The 17,008-nt window shown below is 47.4% G+C and overlaps 1 protein-coding gene across 1 annotated transcript in view; it reads right to left on the bottom strand.

The window, feature by feature from the left end:
• LOC126535973 (uncharacterized) overlaps window positions 1–17,008 on the bottom strand; it is a 41,667-nt gene that overhangs the window by 1,795 nt on the left and 22,864 nt on the right. Inside the window, exons 6-7 of the mRNA XM_050182855.3 lie at window positions 8,075–8,179; window positions 583–779 (exon numbers count right to left, since the gene is read on the bottom strand). Coding sequence (XP_050038812.2) covers window positions 583–779; window positions 8,075–8,179 — 302 coding nt within the window. The remainder of the gene's footprint in view (window positions 1–582; window positions 780–8,074; window positions 8,180–17,008) is intronic.

Consider the following 17,008-nt stretch of genomic DNA (forward strand, 5'->3'; position numbering starts at 1 on the left):
AGCAAGAAAATCTTGACAATAATTTTTCAAATTAACTAAAATATGCTGCATCTCACATTTTTAATTACAAACTTTAGGGCACACATTGTAATGCCAAAATTGCAGCCAAGGAGTAGCCAAGTCGCCTTAGCAGAAAACTCGAGACTAGCACCACTTTCAAGATATCATCCCCTATATCTGCTCAAAAATATACCTCCGTGTACCACTTAAGATCGTCCCAAACTGTTAAAGGCATGATTTTGGTAAACTGTTAACTGGTATGCCAATGTATTTCATAATGCATTTTAACATTACACCATTCAAAAGTGGTGCCAGTCTTAGGATTTCTGTAATGGAGACATGACTGCACCTTGACTTCAATTTCACAAGTACATGGGCCCTAAATTTACTGATTAAAAAAGTTAATTAGCTCTTCTTGGCAATTAGCAATATTATTGGGGAATTGTCGCTTTCTGCTAATGGCCACGTAGCCTATCTCCAAAAACTACAGGGGCCTAGATACACAAGATGTCCTTTCTTTTTTTTGTATGTGTTCCGCATGAAAAGAAACACCCAGTATACTTGAGTAAGAAAGAAGTCCACCTGCAGAGCGCATGTTCGAAGCGCATGCCCGTGGAACACTCGGTGTCGGCATGCCGGCATACGCAGGCGCAGCGCCTCGCGTCCCAGACATGCGCTCCGTCACTGCTGCACTGGCTCGCCATCCACGCATTGGTGCACACGCATTGGCACCGGTCCTCCCTGTACGTCTGGCCCCGCCCGCAGTGGTGGGGCCGCACCTGCCGATCCAGCCGTCAAGAACCGAGGCTTTGATTGATAGTATGTATGTATGTATATATATATATATATATATATATATATACCTTATGGCAGATATTGCAATTTACTGATTGTAGCTGAGACAGCAGGGCATATCCACTTGGAAAGAATTCTGTGGGCGACTCCATTTGCAAGAGATGTGGAATCAAACATCGGGTAAAAATGCGCTGTTGTTCCTCTTACTTTTTTAACAAAATGTCGTTTTATACATTGAGAGAGAGAGAGAGGAAACTATTCAATTATAAAAATAAACTATTCTCAAGGGGGAGCCCTAGTCGAGAGCCCCACTGGCCTTAGCTGCCCATCCAACAAAAGTAGCTGGACATCCAACGTATTTCTTCACAAGTTTTGAAAAATACCTTGAAACTAGTGTCATCCTGAGAATTCATTCCAAGTGAATCTGCCTTATGAAATCCCCTGCTACAATTTGTAAGTAAGTTAGGCAAAAAAATGAATTAAGTCAATTTTGCATTTTGATTTCTCGTGCAAATGATGCCCACCTGTTTGAGTAACCCGCTTAACGACTAGAATTGTGCTATCTGCCACAGGTGATCTTTAAAAACCTTTTGGCAGTCTGCAGAAACACCGAGTACATCGGGTGTTTTATTTAATGTTCACAGAATTTTTAAATATCGCCTTTGGCTTATAGCACAAATCTACTTATTGAGCTAGTTTACTAAAAAAAACCAGCATTACTTGCAGAGGAAATCAATATGAATAATGGGTCAGCTAACACGCTTTCACTAATCACTTTTTTAGCTAGTTACTTTAGCACACAATTGAAGCCAGTGATTTCACAAAGCATATCCACTTAGAACGAACTGTGAAACCAGCATCAGTTTTGAGATAGGCACAATCAAACTTAACGTAAAAATGAACTGTTGTTCCATTTACATATTAACAAAATGCCCTTTTATGCATTAAAGCTCAAAATTTACTGGGACACCAATGCATTTTGTTGCAAACTTTGACAACGCATAGCTCTAACCTGATGTCCTCCTCAGAATTAGTTCTAAGTAAATATGACTTTAGAAGTTGCCACCTTCAATTTGTAAATTGCAATATGTGCCGTAAGGTAATTAGCCTTAAAGTTAATTAACGAAACCTTGTTGTTTAATCAAATATTCATTTTGATTTTTTTTTACAAATATTGTCTGCCTCTGAAAGTAATCTTGCTCAAGAAGTGAAATTGAGCTACATGCCACAAATTATTTCTCAAAAATTCTGTTGAAGTTGAGAGTATGACGGAAGCCCGTCTGGTCGGGATGATGCATACTTAAAAGGGAGAGGTCTGGACACCGACCAAAAATGGTTTAAAAGAGTTATTTACGTTGCGGCTCCCCCACGGGAGCCTTGTTCACAATGAAAGAAGCGGCAGAGCTGGCGCCCCTTTTTATGTGCGTCTCAAAACATGATTAAGGCACCTGGCATACATGGGCGGCAGATTGCCTTCGTTGCGATTAAGAGTGTGCGCCGTGGTTTGGATGATTAGGGACTCAAGATAAAGACGCGAAGAATGATTTCGCTCCTTGGCAATCACACGAGATTTCTCCCAGTTAATCTTATGTGATGTGGCTGCGCAGTGTTCGGCCAAGGCATTTGATGCAACGTGTCGTTTCTGGACGTCATTCATGTGTTGCTTAAGTCTTGTTTTGAAGTTGCCGGTTTCACCTACGTAGACGTACCGACAATCCGCACACGGAATGACATACACCACGCCTGGGAACTTGTCCTTTTCCAAAGGGTCTTTCACATGCACGAGCTCGTGTCTAAGTTTCCGGGAGGGCACGTGCGCAGCCTGCACGTCATATGACCGCAGGACGCGTGCAAGAGTCTCGCTTATGCCGGGGACATACGGAATCGAAGCCCGTCTTTTTGGGGGTCCAGACTGCGTGGGTGCTGTGCGAGCCAGCTGGCGCCCTACTGAGTCAATGACGTACTCAGGGTATCCACAAGCCATTAATTCCCTCCGCACAAGTGCATTGTCCGCCATGTGGTCTTCGGCTGTTGTGCACACGTTTTTTGCCCGACGAAGAAGAGAGCTGACAACAGACCTCTTTTGCGAAGCAGGGTGCACCGATCTGTAGTTTAGGTAGCGGCCCGTGTGAGTGTGCTTCCTAAACACCTTGAATAACAGGTTTGGCCCATCTCGCTGCACAAGGGTGTCCAGAAACGGCAGTTGCCCTTCAGATTCCACTTCAACGGTGAACTTGATTGCTGCTTGTATATTGTTTAGGTGAGCCGTGAAAGGGTCAAGGTTCTTCCTTTGCAAAATGCTGAAACAGTCGTCGACATATCTGAGGAAGACTTTAGGTGCCGGTGTAAACGACGACAACGCTTGAGCTTCGATAGCCTCCATTGTTAGGTTGGCTACTGTGACCGAAATCGACGCACCCATTGCTGCTCCGTGTACTTGTTGACAATTCTGTTGACAATAAAATAAAATACCCCGCATATTACATGTGTTATACATATCAGGGTATATATACATTACAAAGCATTGCGATTTCTTGCCAAAACTTCAAACACCGTCCCCAGACAGCGATGGGAGATCATGCTATCCAGCCCCACCCTGCATGACCAGCTCCGACTGATCCAGGCGGCCCTGGAAGCATATGGAGCCCATGAAGAGGGAGCCACCCCATCAGACGCTTAACGCACTCCATTTCATTATGGGCCATTAAAGTTGTTTCTCCTCTCTCCAAGACAAATCCTGAATGCACTAATAATTGTATAGGCATGGATGCAGCTGGCTCACCGTACTACTGAAGAGCACTGGAGGCACTTGTGGAGATTAGCACATAATGAAGTCACGGAAAGACACGCCCAATTTGTTCTAGCTTAAGTCAAAATTGTAGGCGTTGGTTTTAGAAATACAAATATGTTGGACAAAAGCATATTATCTGAAAGGTCAACTTAAATGAAATGCCTAGTTGAAATGTGTGTTGGCACTGATTGGTATTTTCGAACAGTCTTGAAGCCCAACTGCAACAAAATTTTGGACCGTGTAAGAAGCCTAGTTAGATATTGTTGGAGGAACCTCCGTGCAAAATTTGACGTGTGAAATACGAGCAGTAGTGTTGCAAAGAACTTGCAAAAATTGCCGTTTTTGATGCCGAAACTTAAAAAGACCGCCGCCTTTACCACTCACTGGGAGGTGGCGTGCTGGGACTTGCATCATAGCGACAACCACCAGGTGCACATGCCGTCTGCCTATAAGGGCTAGCTGTTTAATGGCTGCAGACAAGAAAACCATGCAATGAGCAACCCTGCAGCTTTACCAAGCTTGCCTTAAGTGGTATATACTACTAATCTATAACAAATTTAGCCAAAGTGAAATTTTGTCACAGTTTGCTTTTAAAGGCTGGTGGCATGAGCCTGATGTCAAATTAATTGGAGCCAACAGTGTAGTTGTGGGTTTGGTTATTCCAGCCACCTCAATTACAGCAACTCTCATCGACTGTCATCGATAGATATAGCAGGCAAAATGAGGCGGGTGGAAACTCGTGCATGACATCCTGCTGTGTTGTTCCGAACGGCTTGGCCCCTGCCATGGTGGCATATAGTGACTCTGGTGTTGCGCTAGTAAGCCCGAGAGCATGGGATCAAATCTCAGCCATGGTGGCCACATTTAGACAGGGATGAAATGCAAAAAATGCCACGTACTATGCATTGGCTGCACGTTAAAGGCCCCTAAGTGGTCAAAATCAATCCGGAGTTCCGTGCTACGGCTTGCCTCATAGTCAAATCATGGTTTTGCCATGTCAAGCTCCGGAATTTTATTACAGTGATGCTGTTTATGGCTAAGGTGCCATGCATTTTAGTGTCCGTCAGCAAATCTGTGCGAACAGAAACTATCATCATCAGCAATGGCTCGTGCCACTGCTCACGCGTTCGTCATCGTCTTCTACCACAGCTGCCTCATTGGCCAGCTTCCCACACTGCCCCTCCCTCAGCGAAGGCACTGATGGCACTTCCAGACGATGCGGTGATTTTGGTTTCAAACTCTTTGCCTCAATATATCGTGAAATTAGAACGCGAATGTGTAACACAAATGAACGTGGATGTATAAAAATGTGTGTGTGTGCCTTTCGTCATGTTGACCACTGATCAAGGCAATAAATGTGTTCGTACCTTTGTTCAAAATTCTGTGTCACCTCTTTGTCCTGTGCTACACAGCTTCGCTGGTCATCCACCTTCACAGGGAGGAATGGCTTGTGATTATTTTAAGGACTTTGTTTGCATGCATAACAACGAATGAGTGCCCGATGCGAATGACAAGCGTTTGAAGCAACAAACACGTGACTCGTAGCAGCTGCACATACTTCATTGGGCTGCTCAGTCGGCGCACAAGGCAATCACGGCGCACAAATTATTTTATTCCTCTTTTCTTTTTTTCTTTCTCACTGAACATTTGCTGGTGCTATAATGTCGCAGAGATGACTTTGTTTCACTTTTATTTAAGGGCCTCTCTTGAACGCAACTTCTTAAAGGGCAGTATACTAAAAGTCGATTCTATTGAAAGCGGTTTAATCGAATTATCCCCAATGCAAAACAATCTCTGAACATTGAGAAGCTGCAGCAAGACTAACGCAGCGAAGTGTATAATTACGTCAAACGAAATTCCTGCAAACACCCAATAGACCAAACTCCTTGCAGCACTGTTAAAAAAATTGTTAAAAAAAAGAAGAGTAAAAAGTATGCCAACATTTCTAGCATGTCTTTTCTGTTCTCTTCTGTTTTCTGTTAGCTTGTTTTTCTGTGATTTTACCGAAATAATCTGTTTACTGTTTTTCCATAATTTTACATTTAAAAGTTCAAAGTATTAAGGGAGTAATTTTTTACTCCATTCATGACTGCAGCCTTCATGTAGTATGAGAGAGTCAAACGCTAGGATGCTGTTGTTGTTGATCCATGTACATCGATGAGCAAACGCATACAGGCTACATGGTGGCTGAAAAAAGAAAGCTGAATTTCTTCGTAATTAACATGCATAAAGTGAAATTGGCGAGTGAACTGGCAAGTTCTCAGTTCCAAGTTTCGACCGCAGTTCTCAATATCAAGTTACATTCTCAGAGAGAGGAGAAGATCAGCTTTATTGGCCAAATCCCTGGTCTGCATACTTTTGCTCACTGGTAAGCACACTACGTAGAACATATATGTGACCACTGTTATGACTGCAGTAGACATGCTGTTTTGTCACGTCCAAGAGCGGAATGTGAGAACCACGCTGGAAAAATAGTTGGAGGACAGTTCCCATGCGATCCTGGGTGCTGCTAATAATGTAACGAGTTCCCCTCGTCAGGGAAGAAGCGTCACAAGGGGAAGAAAGAGTTACCGCTCCGTTAGAGGCAGCGATGATGTGAGGGGCTGTGGACATTCCCTGAAGAAAGGCGCCACAAACTGGTGCCTGCCCTATACTGAGAAGCAGCGGAGAAGACCAGTTGGGAGCAAAAGATCTCCTCTCCCATTCCCATGGCCAGACCCTCTCTCCACCTTTACGCCCGCTGGAACTTTGTAGTGTCACCGATCTGATATTCCGTCTGGGAAAGTGTTGTTTATACTTCTTGATTGGCTGTCGTCCTGGTGGGTTGTGACCTTTGCGTAATTGGCTACCGCCAGGGAGGAGGGTTTGAGCAGTGGTGTTATATTGACGTTGCAGAGAGAAGAAAAGCTTCTCTAGGCCATGGAAATGAGGCTTATCCAGATGCTTATTGCTAAACTTTTGACCATTTTCTGTTTCAGCTATTCAACGATGTAAATAAGTTTTGTGTAAGTGCCAGTAAACCTGTTGGTTTTCATTTTCCCGACTTCCGAACTTTTGATTTCTTCAAGCCGAAGCCTCTGCCAAACTGCCATATGCAGCCGGGTTCTACATAACCTATAGTGCCACAACACCACTAACAAGACATGCACCCGACACTACGCGACACATCAGAGTATCCACTCTACGAGTTTATATAGCTATGCTCTTAGTGCTATCACTTGTGCAAAAGGAAACTATTTTTTAATAAATCAGAGCAATCGGTCTGCACATACGTGATCAATATGCCTACATTTCCATGGCTGGTGAAGCTGCACACAAATGTTAATTAATAAAAGGAAGATGAAATAGATGAAGATGAAATCGTAGCAATTGCTACAAAGGAAACTCATATGGATTCCTCGAAAGAAAAGCCTCATAGTTGAAGAAAAATTTGTCCTTGTATGGGACTGGAACCCGGGACCACCGCCTTTCTGGGGCAGCCGCTCTGCCATCTGAGCTAACCAGGCGGCTAGCAGGTGGAAGGGCAAAGTCAAATTTATCAACAACTCGAAGCAAAGGCAAGAGTTTGCCGTAATACCTGCAAAAACCTTGCAAAAACCTGCAAGGTGGAGAGAAGTAATTAATGAAGGGAAAGTGAGGCATCCATCCAATCGTAGCAATTCCTATCATTGGGTGACGTCTCATTTTCCCTTTATTATTTACTTCTCTCCAACTGCAAGGCTTTTCTCTCAAGGAACCCATATGGGTTTCCTTTGTAGCAATTCCTACGATTGGGTGGATGTCTCATTATTCCTTTATTAATTATTTCCCTCCATCTTGCAGGTTTCCATAGAAATATTAAGTCAAGCTCTTGCCTTTGCTTTGAGTTGATAAATTTGACTTTGCACGTGTATTACATAATTATGTAATCATTCTTTTTTTTTTTTAACAAATGAAGTGCATGCAAGTTTTATACTTCATTTTGTTTGGAAACGAGAAGACATTCAACATTTGAATCGATATTCCAAGGTCACTGTTTTCTCAAATATTTGTGTTAGATTCGATTGGAATATTTTACTATTCGAACATAGCCCTGAACATCCCTTTCCTTCCTCCATGGCGTTCGTCGCGCGCTGATTTCGAGCTTCGCGGCTGCGTATACCAAGATGTGCACGAGCAGGGCCAATACCACCTTCGAAGACAGAAAATAAAGGGGGGAAGGATTCTCATCGGCCAGCGTGACGCGTGTACGTCCGTCTGTGCCAGTCGCATGCCGTCAGAACGGCCGCCTTTTATAACGTGTAGCCAATCGGCGTCTATCTCGGTAAGGTATATGTATGTCACTTTAAACGCTTCAAATGTCATTGGCCTTTTGCGTGGAATGACGCGCTGTGTTGTATATCGAACTCGCGGGCGCTTTCGATAAAGCGGGCCAATTTTGGCGGTGTACTCCCGTCGGGCAGCCTCCCTCCTCACAAGAACCGGTCCTTATCGAGCGGTTGCACGTACCTTGCACTCGCAGCGGCATTGGGTGTGCTCGACGAGGCGCACGTTCTTGAAGCCCTCGAAGTTGATGGCGTTGGACTTGTTCGACGCCAGCCGTAGGGCGAACACCTGTCGGGACGAGCACAGGGGGGAATGAGCGCCCTTTCGACATACGGTCTACTCACACCACAAGCCGGATCACGGACGGAACAGATTAAACTTAACGCGCGTCCGTGTATAACTGTAACGTACGACCGTAACGTACACATTGTAACCAAAGTTCAATGTCGAGCACCGAGTACGTTAACGGACACTAAAGGCAAACGCTAAATCAGTTTTGTCTGCTGAATTATTTTCCGAAAGCTTTATTTTTACAGATATCTTACGGTCATGGATTGATTATTAGAAAGGAAAATGAAGGTAAAACTTCAATTTCTTGAATTACGCGCCATAAGCCCAACGCCAGTAAGTCATAGTGACGTCACGGATATTCAAACTCACGGAGGAAGGAAACTAAGGAGAGGCCCTGACGTCACTCTTTGTGAAGCGAAAGTGAAGCCGGAAGTTGGCGTTGCTCATGGCGTTGCTCCGCCTATCGGGCCAGCTCTCCTCTCTTGTTTACATTTCTCGCGAAACCACGCTACATTTCTCGCGAAACCACGCCGCACTGCGCGCAACCGTGCTGCTCGGACCCGCGCGCTCCGCAGCAGTACTAAACAATCGTTAGCACGTTAGCATGATTCCGCCAATGAGGGCAAAACTTCCCGCGGATATTCCTTCGTCCGTTGCCACTGCCGTGGCGCGGCACATTGCGTACATCGTTGCATGCGCGTTCATTTCACGAACTTTAGTTCCTCCTGTCCCACCTGGCCACAGCAACATCCGGTAGAGCACGCATGAGCACGTTCCAGATAACGCAGCGCGACAAAACACGGAGACCAACTCAAACCTGCCCGCACGGCGCCTCTGCCACGGTACGAAACTTACGGAGCAACACGTGTGAGCGCACAGAAAAATAACAAAGCCGCCATTGTGGCCCGAAAGGCGGGGCCGCTACAACAAAGAAATAAAAAAACAGCAAAACAAAGGAGAACCTACTACGTCATTTCCTCCACACTTTTCTCCTAGCGCGCGGAGGGGGTAGGGCCTCTCCTCAGTTTCCTTCCTCCATGTTCAAACTATTTCTTTGTATTTGAGCTGCTGTGGCTCATTACAGTTCTTGAAACTTGCTAAGTTCAGTCTTTGACTCTGTTAAAACACAATGTAATTCATCTTTACCAACAAGAAATAAACCAGCAACCTCTATGCCCCAATTATTCCCTCTGGAACCTCTAGTAACTCAGCATCCATACGAGCAGTTTTCATTTTTCCGTAAATGTCTTATACTTCGCTATCGTTATCACTGCTTCGCCTTTCCGGAGAAACTGCAGCCTAGCTCTTTTTTTACTTTTCTTTCTTTTTGTGGGTTCGAGTAGAAGCGCTGCTGCGCATAACTGCTATTGATTCTGATGTCGGGTGAATCCGGCTTGGCCTCATTTCGGTTACTGAGTGATTTGTACCGGGTACGTGTCCCAAATATTCACCAAGATTGCACCAAAAAAAGGGGCAAGCCCCCCAAAATAGCAATTGCGTAGCTCGAAGAAAATCTAGTGCATATTCTCCAATACGATGGAGCAGCCGCCAGAAATTTTTGCGTTATTGAGATTTAATAAGGTAATTGCAATTAATTGTCTAACTCGAGAAGTACTCTCCTAATTACCAAATGTCAATGAGGCATTTGTAGGCACCCCCAAATGACATCTAAATGTGGTGCTTTCAGCGACGCCTTACTTGCGCACTAATTTTTTCGGACTGGTAATGAAACCCACGAAATATGAAAAATACCACGTTACTACGCTCCCACCCACATCATAAAGCGGCGCCCTTAAGCTGATTGAAAGCAACTGCTTTGCCTGTCGCAAACCCGAAGAGACAGCGCATCGGAAGGAGTACCAGTACGGAAGGAGCACTAACAGCAGGTTTCGCGGCTTCGCAGCTATTCCTCCCTCTGATTTCTGCTCCACACTTCTTATCTGTCTCTCAAGACCGACTGATCACATTGATAACAAAAACCCCTTGATAACGCGGTCGAAGCGCCGCTCTGACCACGCGCGAAAAGCAATAGGCATAGAAAATTTCAAAATCCCGGCTCTGCTGGCCCCGCATCGAAAGAGTGCGCGCGCAGCTACATTCCGCGTGAGAAACTTGCTTCTTTCAACCTACTCGAGGAGATGGATCTTCAAACCCTGCACAGACAAATGGAAGGTATTAAGGCTGATGGCTTGACTATGTTCTTTTGCGCTAAGACGCATAGGGACTTGCGCCCCCTACGAACAATAGTCACAGAAAAAGGCAGCTGGCAGCTAGCCATCCTCAGCAGATACCTCATGAAGCATCTCAACAGTCTCACGCCCGAAGAACCGTACAAGGTCAAGTGTTCGGCAGATGTGACAGCGGTGCTTCAACAAAGTGACTTAGGTGCGAATTTCAGCATTTCGATAGACATGGAAGAGGTCTTCTACTCTGTTCCACATGATGAATTTTTTCGCGCGGTCAGCGAACTAACTGACTTGTCTGGTGTAGTCCCTTTTCAAAACGATTGTGGCGTTTCCAGAGAAGGTTTTTTTGGAACTTCTAAGGTTCTACCTATGCGCAACTCATAAAATTTGAAGGGAATTCGAACCTGTACACCCACAAACGCCCGGGGCATCTGCATAGGTTCGTGTGCAGCGCTTATTCTGTGCGAAATCTACCTGGCTAGGTCTGACCGCCAGCTTCAAGCTGAGCTTGACGCCACCAACCATGGTGTTAAAATAATGCTTAGATATGTAGACGATTTCTTAGTCCTGATAAACGTTGGCCGCAAAGCGAGTCGCAGCAGTGTCGCTGGGGAAATACTAGATGTTTTTAAACATTGTTCCACATCCTTAAATTTTACCCTCGAACAGCAGCAAGAACAGAATATTCAGTTCTTAGACTTACGAATTTCGTTTGAGATGCTTAATCATGTGTGCTGGGCCTATATGCCGCGTTCTAAGAAGGCCATTTTACCGTTATCATCTTCACACTCGAAACTAATTAAGAGAGGCGTAGCTATCACTTGTTTGAGGTCAGCCCTTTTGAAACCATGCCAGCACAAAACAGCTGAAAATTTTCAGACCCAAGTAAATAAGTTTAAACAGGCAGGCTTTCCTTTGGCCCTTCTTCAGGCAGTGGGTGAATCGCTTTTGTGGAAGCTGCGGCACAAGGCGCGTGGGCAGGAGCAGGCGACTCCCCTCAACAGAGACCCCTAGAAGTCGTGCCCTATACGTGCGCAAAATGGCACACAACCTGAAGAAGGTGGCGGCTAGACAGGGCAGTCGACTCGTGTTCTCAGCCTCCTGCAAGTTATCCCAACTATGTAGGCATGTGGCGGATGGCCCGCGCAAGGTCGCCTGTATTGCTAAGCACGGGTACCAGTACGTGTCCTGTGCTACCAATGTGGTGTACCAGTTTCCGCTGCAATGCGGCAGTGTTTGCGTTGGCCAAACTGGCCAATGTATTGATAGACTGCGGCAGCATTTGCGCTCCTCGAAGGGTGATAGCGGCGCCAAGCTCCCCACACACACTAGGGAATGCAAAGGTTGCTACCCCAAATTCAATCAAGCCATCATTGTAGGACGGGGAGACTCTATACTTGAGCGAGAAATTATTAGACGCGTGTGTCAGTGAGCCTTCGGTGACTCTCCTAGATAAAGAAACCCGGTTTTTTATTAGCCTGTGATAGTTTAGTTCTTGCCCCTTGGCACTTTCCATAGTCATATAGGGTGCTTTCTGCCACGTGTGATTAATTTTGTTCACAGTATGTCAAAGCACGCTGCGCGCAGATGCGACATTTTGCTGCTTTGTGCTTCATGGCAATAAACGCCAGTTGCTAGTTACCGCTCGGCCTGTCCACTCCTTCGTCACGTCCCGTCTGAAGTCGCGGTTCTTTTTCTCTTTGAACTTGCTTCGGGCCAAAGCCAAAGTGATGGTTTTTTTTTATGAGAGTATACACGTGCTGCAAAAACAAGTTCGTGGCAAAAAATAAAATAAAGATAAAAGCAAAATAAACCGACCGGTAAGCGACCGACGTGTAGAGAACGGGTAAAACCAATGCGTTCAAGAAAGTAAATGTACTACTTCTAAATGTGCCGAATTGGCAATTGGGACGTCTGCACAAAACAAACAAACAATCACCGCGCAAGCACTCCGTACAGGTGGTTAACCAGCGAAGCTGAAACCTGCGGCCCCGGTGTTTATCACTGGGTTAATCCCTACGGTTCATTAAACGACGGTTTGGTAGGCTGCCGGATCCTCGGTACGCAGTTGCTGCTTGCGCTCGGCTGCACGAGCTCGTTCTTGTGTCCGGGCTGCAGCATCGGCACGGCGTAGACAAGCTCGTTCCCGGTTCTGCTCGCGGCGTTGCTGATCGAAAGCTGCCTACTCCTCAGGATACGTATGACGCGCGGCCTACCCATTTCGGAGCCGGACAGAAACTGCTATGCGCGCGCTCGGCTGCGACGGAGACCAACGACGTCACTACTGGCGCAGCTAGTCCAACACCACCTGATAGCACAAGGCCTTTTCACTCCGATCCATGACGTCATGTTACCTGGCCCGACTGCCATATAGAATCTAATGGGGATGCTCCCTATAGTAGGCAACAGTGATTTTGACGTCACAGCTTTCATCACGCCAGCCTTGTCAGTGGAAATTTCGGGCCAGGTAGCGTGACGTCATGGATCGGAGTAAACAGGCCTTGTACTATCTAGGTCGCGCGCCTCTCTTTTTATTCTTTCTTTTCTTCTCGCGCATGCGCATGTGGTTGCGTCGGAGGAGTTATCGACGTACAGGCGACCGACAGACAGACGAATCGGCTGGCCATATACAGCTTCGCTGTAAAACATCAGACTTCAGTGTGCCTTCACTATCTGTGCATTCGTAAGCGTCGTTGAACACCAGCTGCCGCCTAGGGGACGTGTTCGAATAGGTCTCCTTCTGCAGCTACGCAGTACTGCGTCCGCTTTATCACAACGAACAGTGGCTTTCTTGATGACCGAAGCTGGAATTGTACGGCAGACATCCATTATCCTTCCTTGAGCTCATCTGACGTCGTCGTCTCGATCCTGTAAGCACGATCTTTCACATGCAAAGAAATAAATCGAGCTGGGAAAGGTCAGGTGACCTATAGCCGGTCAGTTTACAAGCCCATGCGTTCCAATCTTGCGCATGGAAAGTCGCATTCAGCCAGTTTCGTGCTCGGATGCTGCTGTGTGCTGCCGACCCATCTTGCAGATACCACAGAAGCGGAAGACGTGACAGCGGGGCTTCGCTGAGAAACACATCCACCACTCCTTCAAGGATTTCGTCCACGTAACGCTGTCCAGTCAGTGTGTGATTGAAGAAGATGGCACCAATTATAGCACCGGCGTAAATTCCGCACCATACATTGAACGACCACTGGTACTGGTGCCCTGTGCGCGTTACCCAGTGCGAATTGGAGTCACTCCAATAGTGTGCATCATGCAAGTTTACCTGGGCGTTTCTGCAAAAATTGGCTTCATCTGTCCACATGATGTTGCTGAAAAAGTCCGGCGACTCATCGGCTTTTGTGAGTACCCGATTCGAGAAATCTAGACGATTCTGCAGGTCCCTGTCTTCCAAGCGTTGGTGCAGGTTAAGGTAGGAAGGGTGAAAGACCGAGTCATTTAGAATCCTCCGAACTGATAACTTTGAAATTGGTACCTGGGCGGCCACCTGTGCGTAGGCTATAGGACTCATAGATGGAGTCCTCCGCCGATGTTTCTGGAATTTTCCGGTTTGTCTCGGGTTTTCCTAATTTATGATGATCGTCGATGCGTTTGGTCTACCGGCACATTTTCATGACTGATTCATATTCGCGGCCTACCTCTTGTTGCCATTTGCAGCTCTCAAGGCAAGGATCATGTTTGCATTCTGCTTATTAGAGAAACACATGACGACTGGGGCGAAAGAAAAAACGAAGCTTTAGACATTTGCACTGGCGTTGTCAATTCGCTTTTGTGGTGGTATGTCTTGTGGCAAATAAAAAAAAAGAGATCATCCGTGCGCTTTATCTACGCTAAGACATCATCACAGATATCACAGCTTAATTGTTCCGAACACCAAACACGACGTGGTACTTCGGCGGGGGCGTGGCAGATATGGCACTAGCTCGATCACGAAGTTTTTCTTTATTTCCTTTATTTCGTTCTGGATAACTCAGAGGCAGCCTGTTCGAGGGCGCTGCTTAATGATGCGGGTGGGACGCAGTGACGTGGTATTTTTTCATATTTCGCGTGGTTTATTTATCACTCGGAACAAATCAGTACGCAATTAGTACGTCGCTGAAAATACCGCTGTCAGATGTCCTTTGGCTGTGCCTACAAATGCCTCGTTGACTCTGATAATTACGACAGTACGTCCCTAGTTGGACAATTAATTAACCGGATGGGGCGGGCCCCGGAGCCCCCCCCCCCCCCCTCCTCCCGTAGTCTTCGCCTATGTCAGCACCTATAGTAGGACCGCCCAACAGCCCCTATACCCTACACAGGCTATATAGAACCACCAAAACTTTAGTCTGCGGGTTCGTGGTATCTGCCTTAGTACTCCTGTCCTTGTCTTTGTTCCGCGCCGTTTACGTATATCTAAGAGCACGTAGAGCCATCTCTTCTGCAAATAAATATTTAATTAATTTATTCATTCATTCATTATTGCCACAAAAAGATTAATTCAATCAAATTATATGTGCCCATTGTGGGGACGCTCGACTCTCACACGTCCTCTGATGTTTACCCCGCATGGCTCTTGTGTCTCCTGTAAGTCGGCTTGGCCGCGTAGCTGTGTGGCGCTGGCGGTTGCAGAATAGTACGAGATGACACGAGCGTTGCGCTTCTCACGGCACCTAACGACGGGGTTGCTCAAGAGGGAATAGCCTCTTTGGCTAGGGTCGGCGGCCTGCGCGGTCGCCTGGCACGCTTCGCGTCCCGAGAAAGGCTTCAAAGCGGAGCATCGACGAACGAACACGATCGTTCGAGCGGGCCACCGTTCGCGTGACTGTGCACGAGAAATATCAGACGTTAGTGTCCAACATGGGGTGAACACATGCGCTCGATATCCTGTCGCGGCGAGTCGTATATTCTCAATTTGTCGGAGCCCATCGGCATGTCCTACTGGAAGCAGTTCGGCAGGTTAGATTAATCTACAAAACGCGCAATAAAATCCCTTTTGATTGTTCCCACAACTGTGTTGTTTTGTCCCAAGAGCACGTTTGAGAACACACACCCGTAGGCGTACTCACGGGGGAGGGGGCAAAGTACGCCCCCCCCACCCCACACACGCACACTTTTGAAGGCGGGTACTTTCGGCTGCACGCTTGAAAATCCAACAAAACTACAGCTGTAGCAGTTTTCCCTAGTAAAGTGGCCCATGCTTTTTCTCCACCGCATATCCCCTGCTTGAGCAGCAGCCTCCTCGGGATGCGCTGCAACGGATGGCGTGCGGCATTCGCCATGCACCCTCGCATTGCGGAGAAAGGCCTGATGCTGGGCAGTTTTGGAGAACAACGAGTCAGCCGAAGTGAACGGACGTGTCGTCAGCGCGCTCCGTAACCACCGAGACGACGCGACCTTCACCGACCGCCCTTGCCCGGGCGCGTTTTTACAATTGCCAGTAGCTACAGTGGGGCGTGGCGCTTTTCACGGCGCTCGACGTTTCCACGCACGTGCCAGTAAGAGCTGATGCGAGAGAGAAAATCTGGGGGCCTTTGCTCCTTGAATATGTCAGTCTGCCTAGGCACAACGGAGGAGGTTTCTTAACGCGTGTTGTGTGCGTTTGTCCCCTAGGTATGCCGGCAGTGCGAAGCGCGGTCCTGTGTGTTTTCGCCTGCGTCACCTCCGCCGCGAATCGGCCCGACATCGCACTATCTTTGGGATCGGCCCACGTATGGGGAGCGCTTAACGCCTGCGTAACTTCCGCCGCGGGTCGACCCGGCAGCGTTTTTACAATTGCTAATAGCTACAGTGGGGCGTGGCGCTTTTCACGGCGCTCGACGTTTCCGCGCACGTGCGAATAAGAGCGGGTGCGAGAGAGAAAATCTGGGGGCCTTTGCCTTTGCTCCTTGAATATATCAGTCTGCCTAGACACAACAGAGGAGGTTCCTTAACTCGTGTTGTGTGCGTTAAATTGTCCCCTATGCATGCCGGCACTGCGAAGGCGCTCGACGAATTGCTAGTAGCTACAGTGGGGCGTGGCGCTTTTCACAGCGCACGACGTTTCTGCGCACGTGCGAGTAAGAGCGGGTGCGAGAGAGAAAATCTGGGGGCCTTTGCACCTTGAATATGTCAGTCTGCCTATAGGCACAACTGAGGAGGTTTCTTAACGCGTGTTGTGTGCGTTTTTCCCCTAGACATGCCGGCACTGCGGAGTGCGGTACTGTTTGTTTTCGCCTGCGTCACCTCCGCCGCGGTTGGCCCGGCATCGCACTATTCTTCGCGATCGGCCCACGTATGGGGAGCGCTTAGCGCCTGCGTAACTTCCGCCGTGTAAACGCGCCGGCAGCGTTTTTACAATTGCTAGTAGCTGCAGAGGGGCGTGGCGCTTTTCACGGCGCTCGACCTTTCCGCGCACGTGCGAGTAAGAGCGGGTGCGAGAGAGAAAATCTGGGGGCCTTTGCTCCTTGAATATGTCAGTCTGCCTAGGCAAAACCTCAGGTACTCTCCTGAGGCCACCGTTTGCCGGTTACATGTGCCCTCCTGCAGCAGTGCTTGTAAAGAAATGCAGTCTATCGTCGCGACTAACAAAGTGACCCGCGACTTATACAACACCAGTCAGAACCTTGCCCCTTCAGAGACAGTGATCACCAAATGGGGCGTCCGTGCC

Source organism: Dermacentor andersoni, chromosome 4 (genome assembly GCF_023375885.2).
Source record: "Dermacentor andersoni chromosome 4, qqDerAnde1_hic_scaffold, whole genome shotgun sequence".
Taxonomy (NCBI): domain Eukaryota; kingdom Metazoa; phylum Arthropoda; class Arachnida; order Ixodida; family Ixodidae; genus Dermacentor; species Dermacentor andersoni.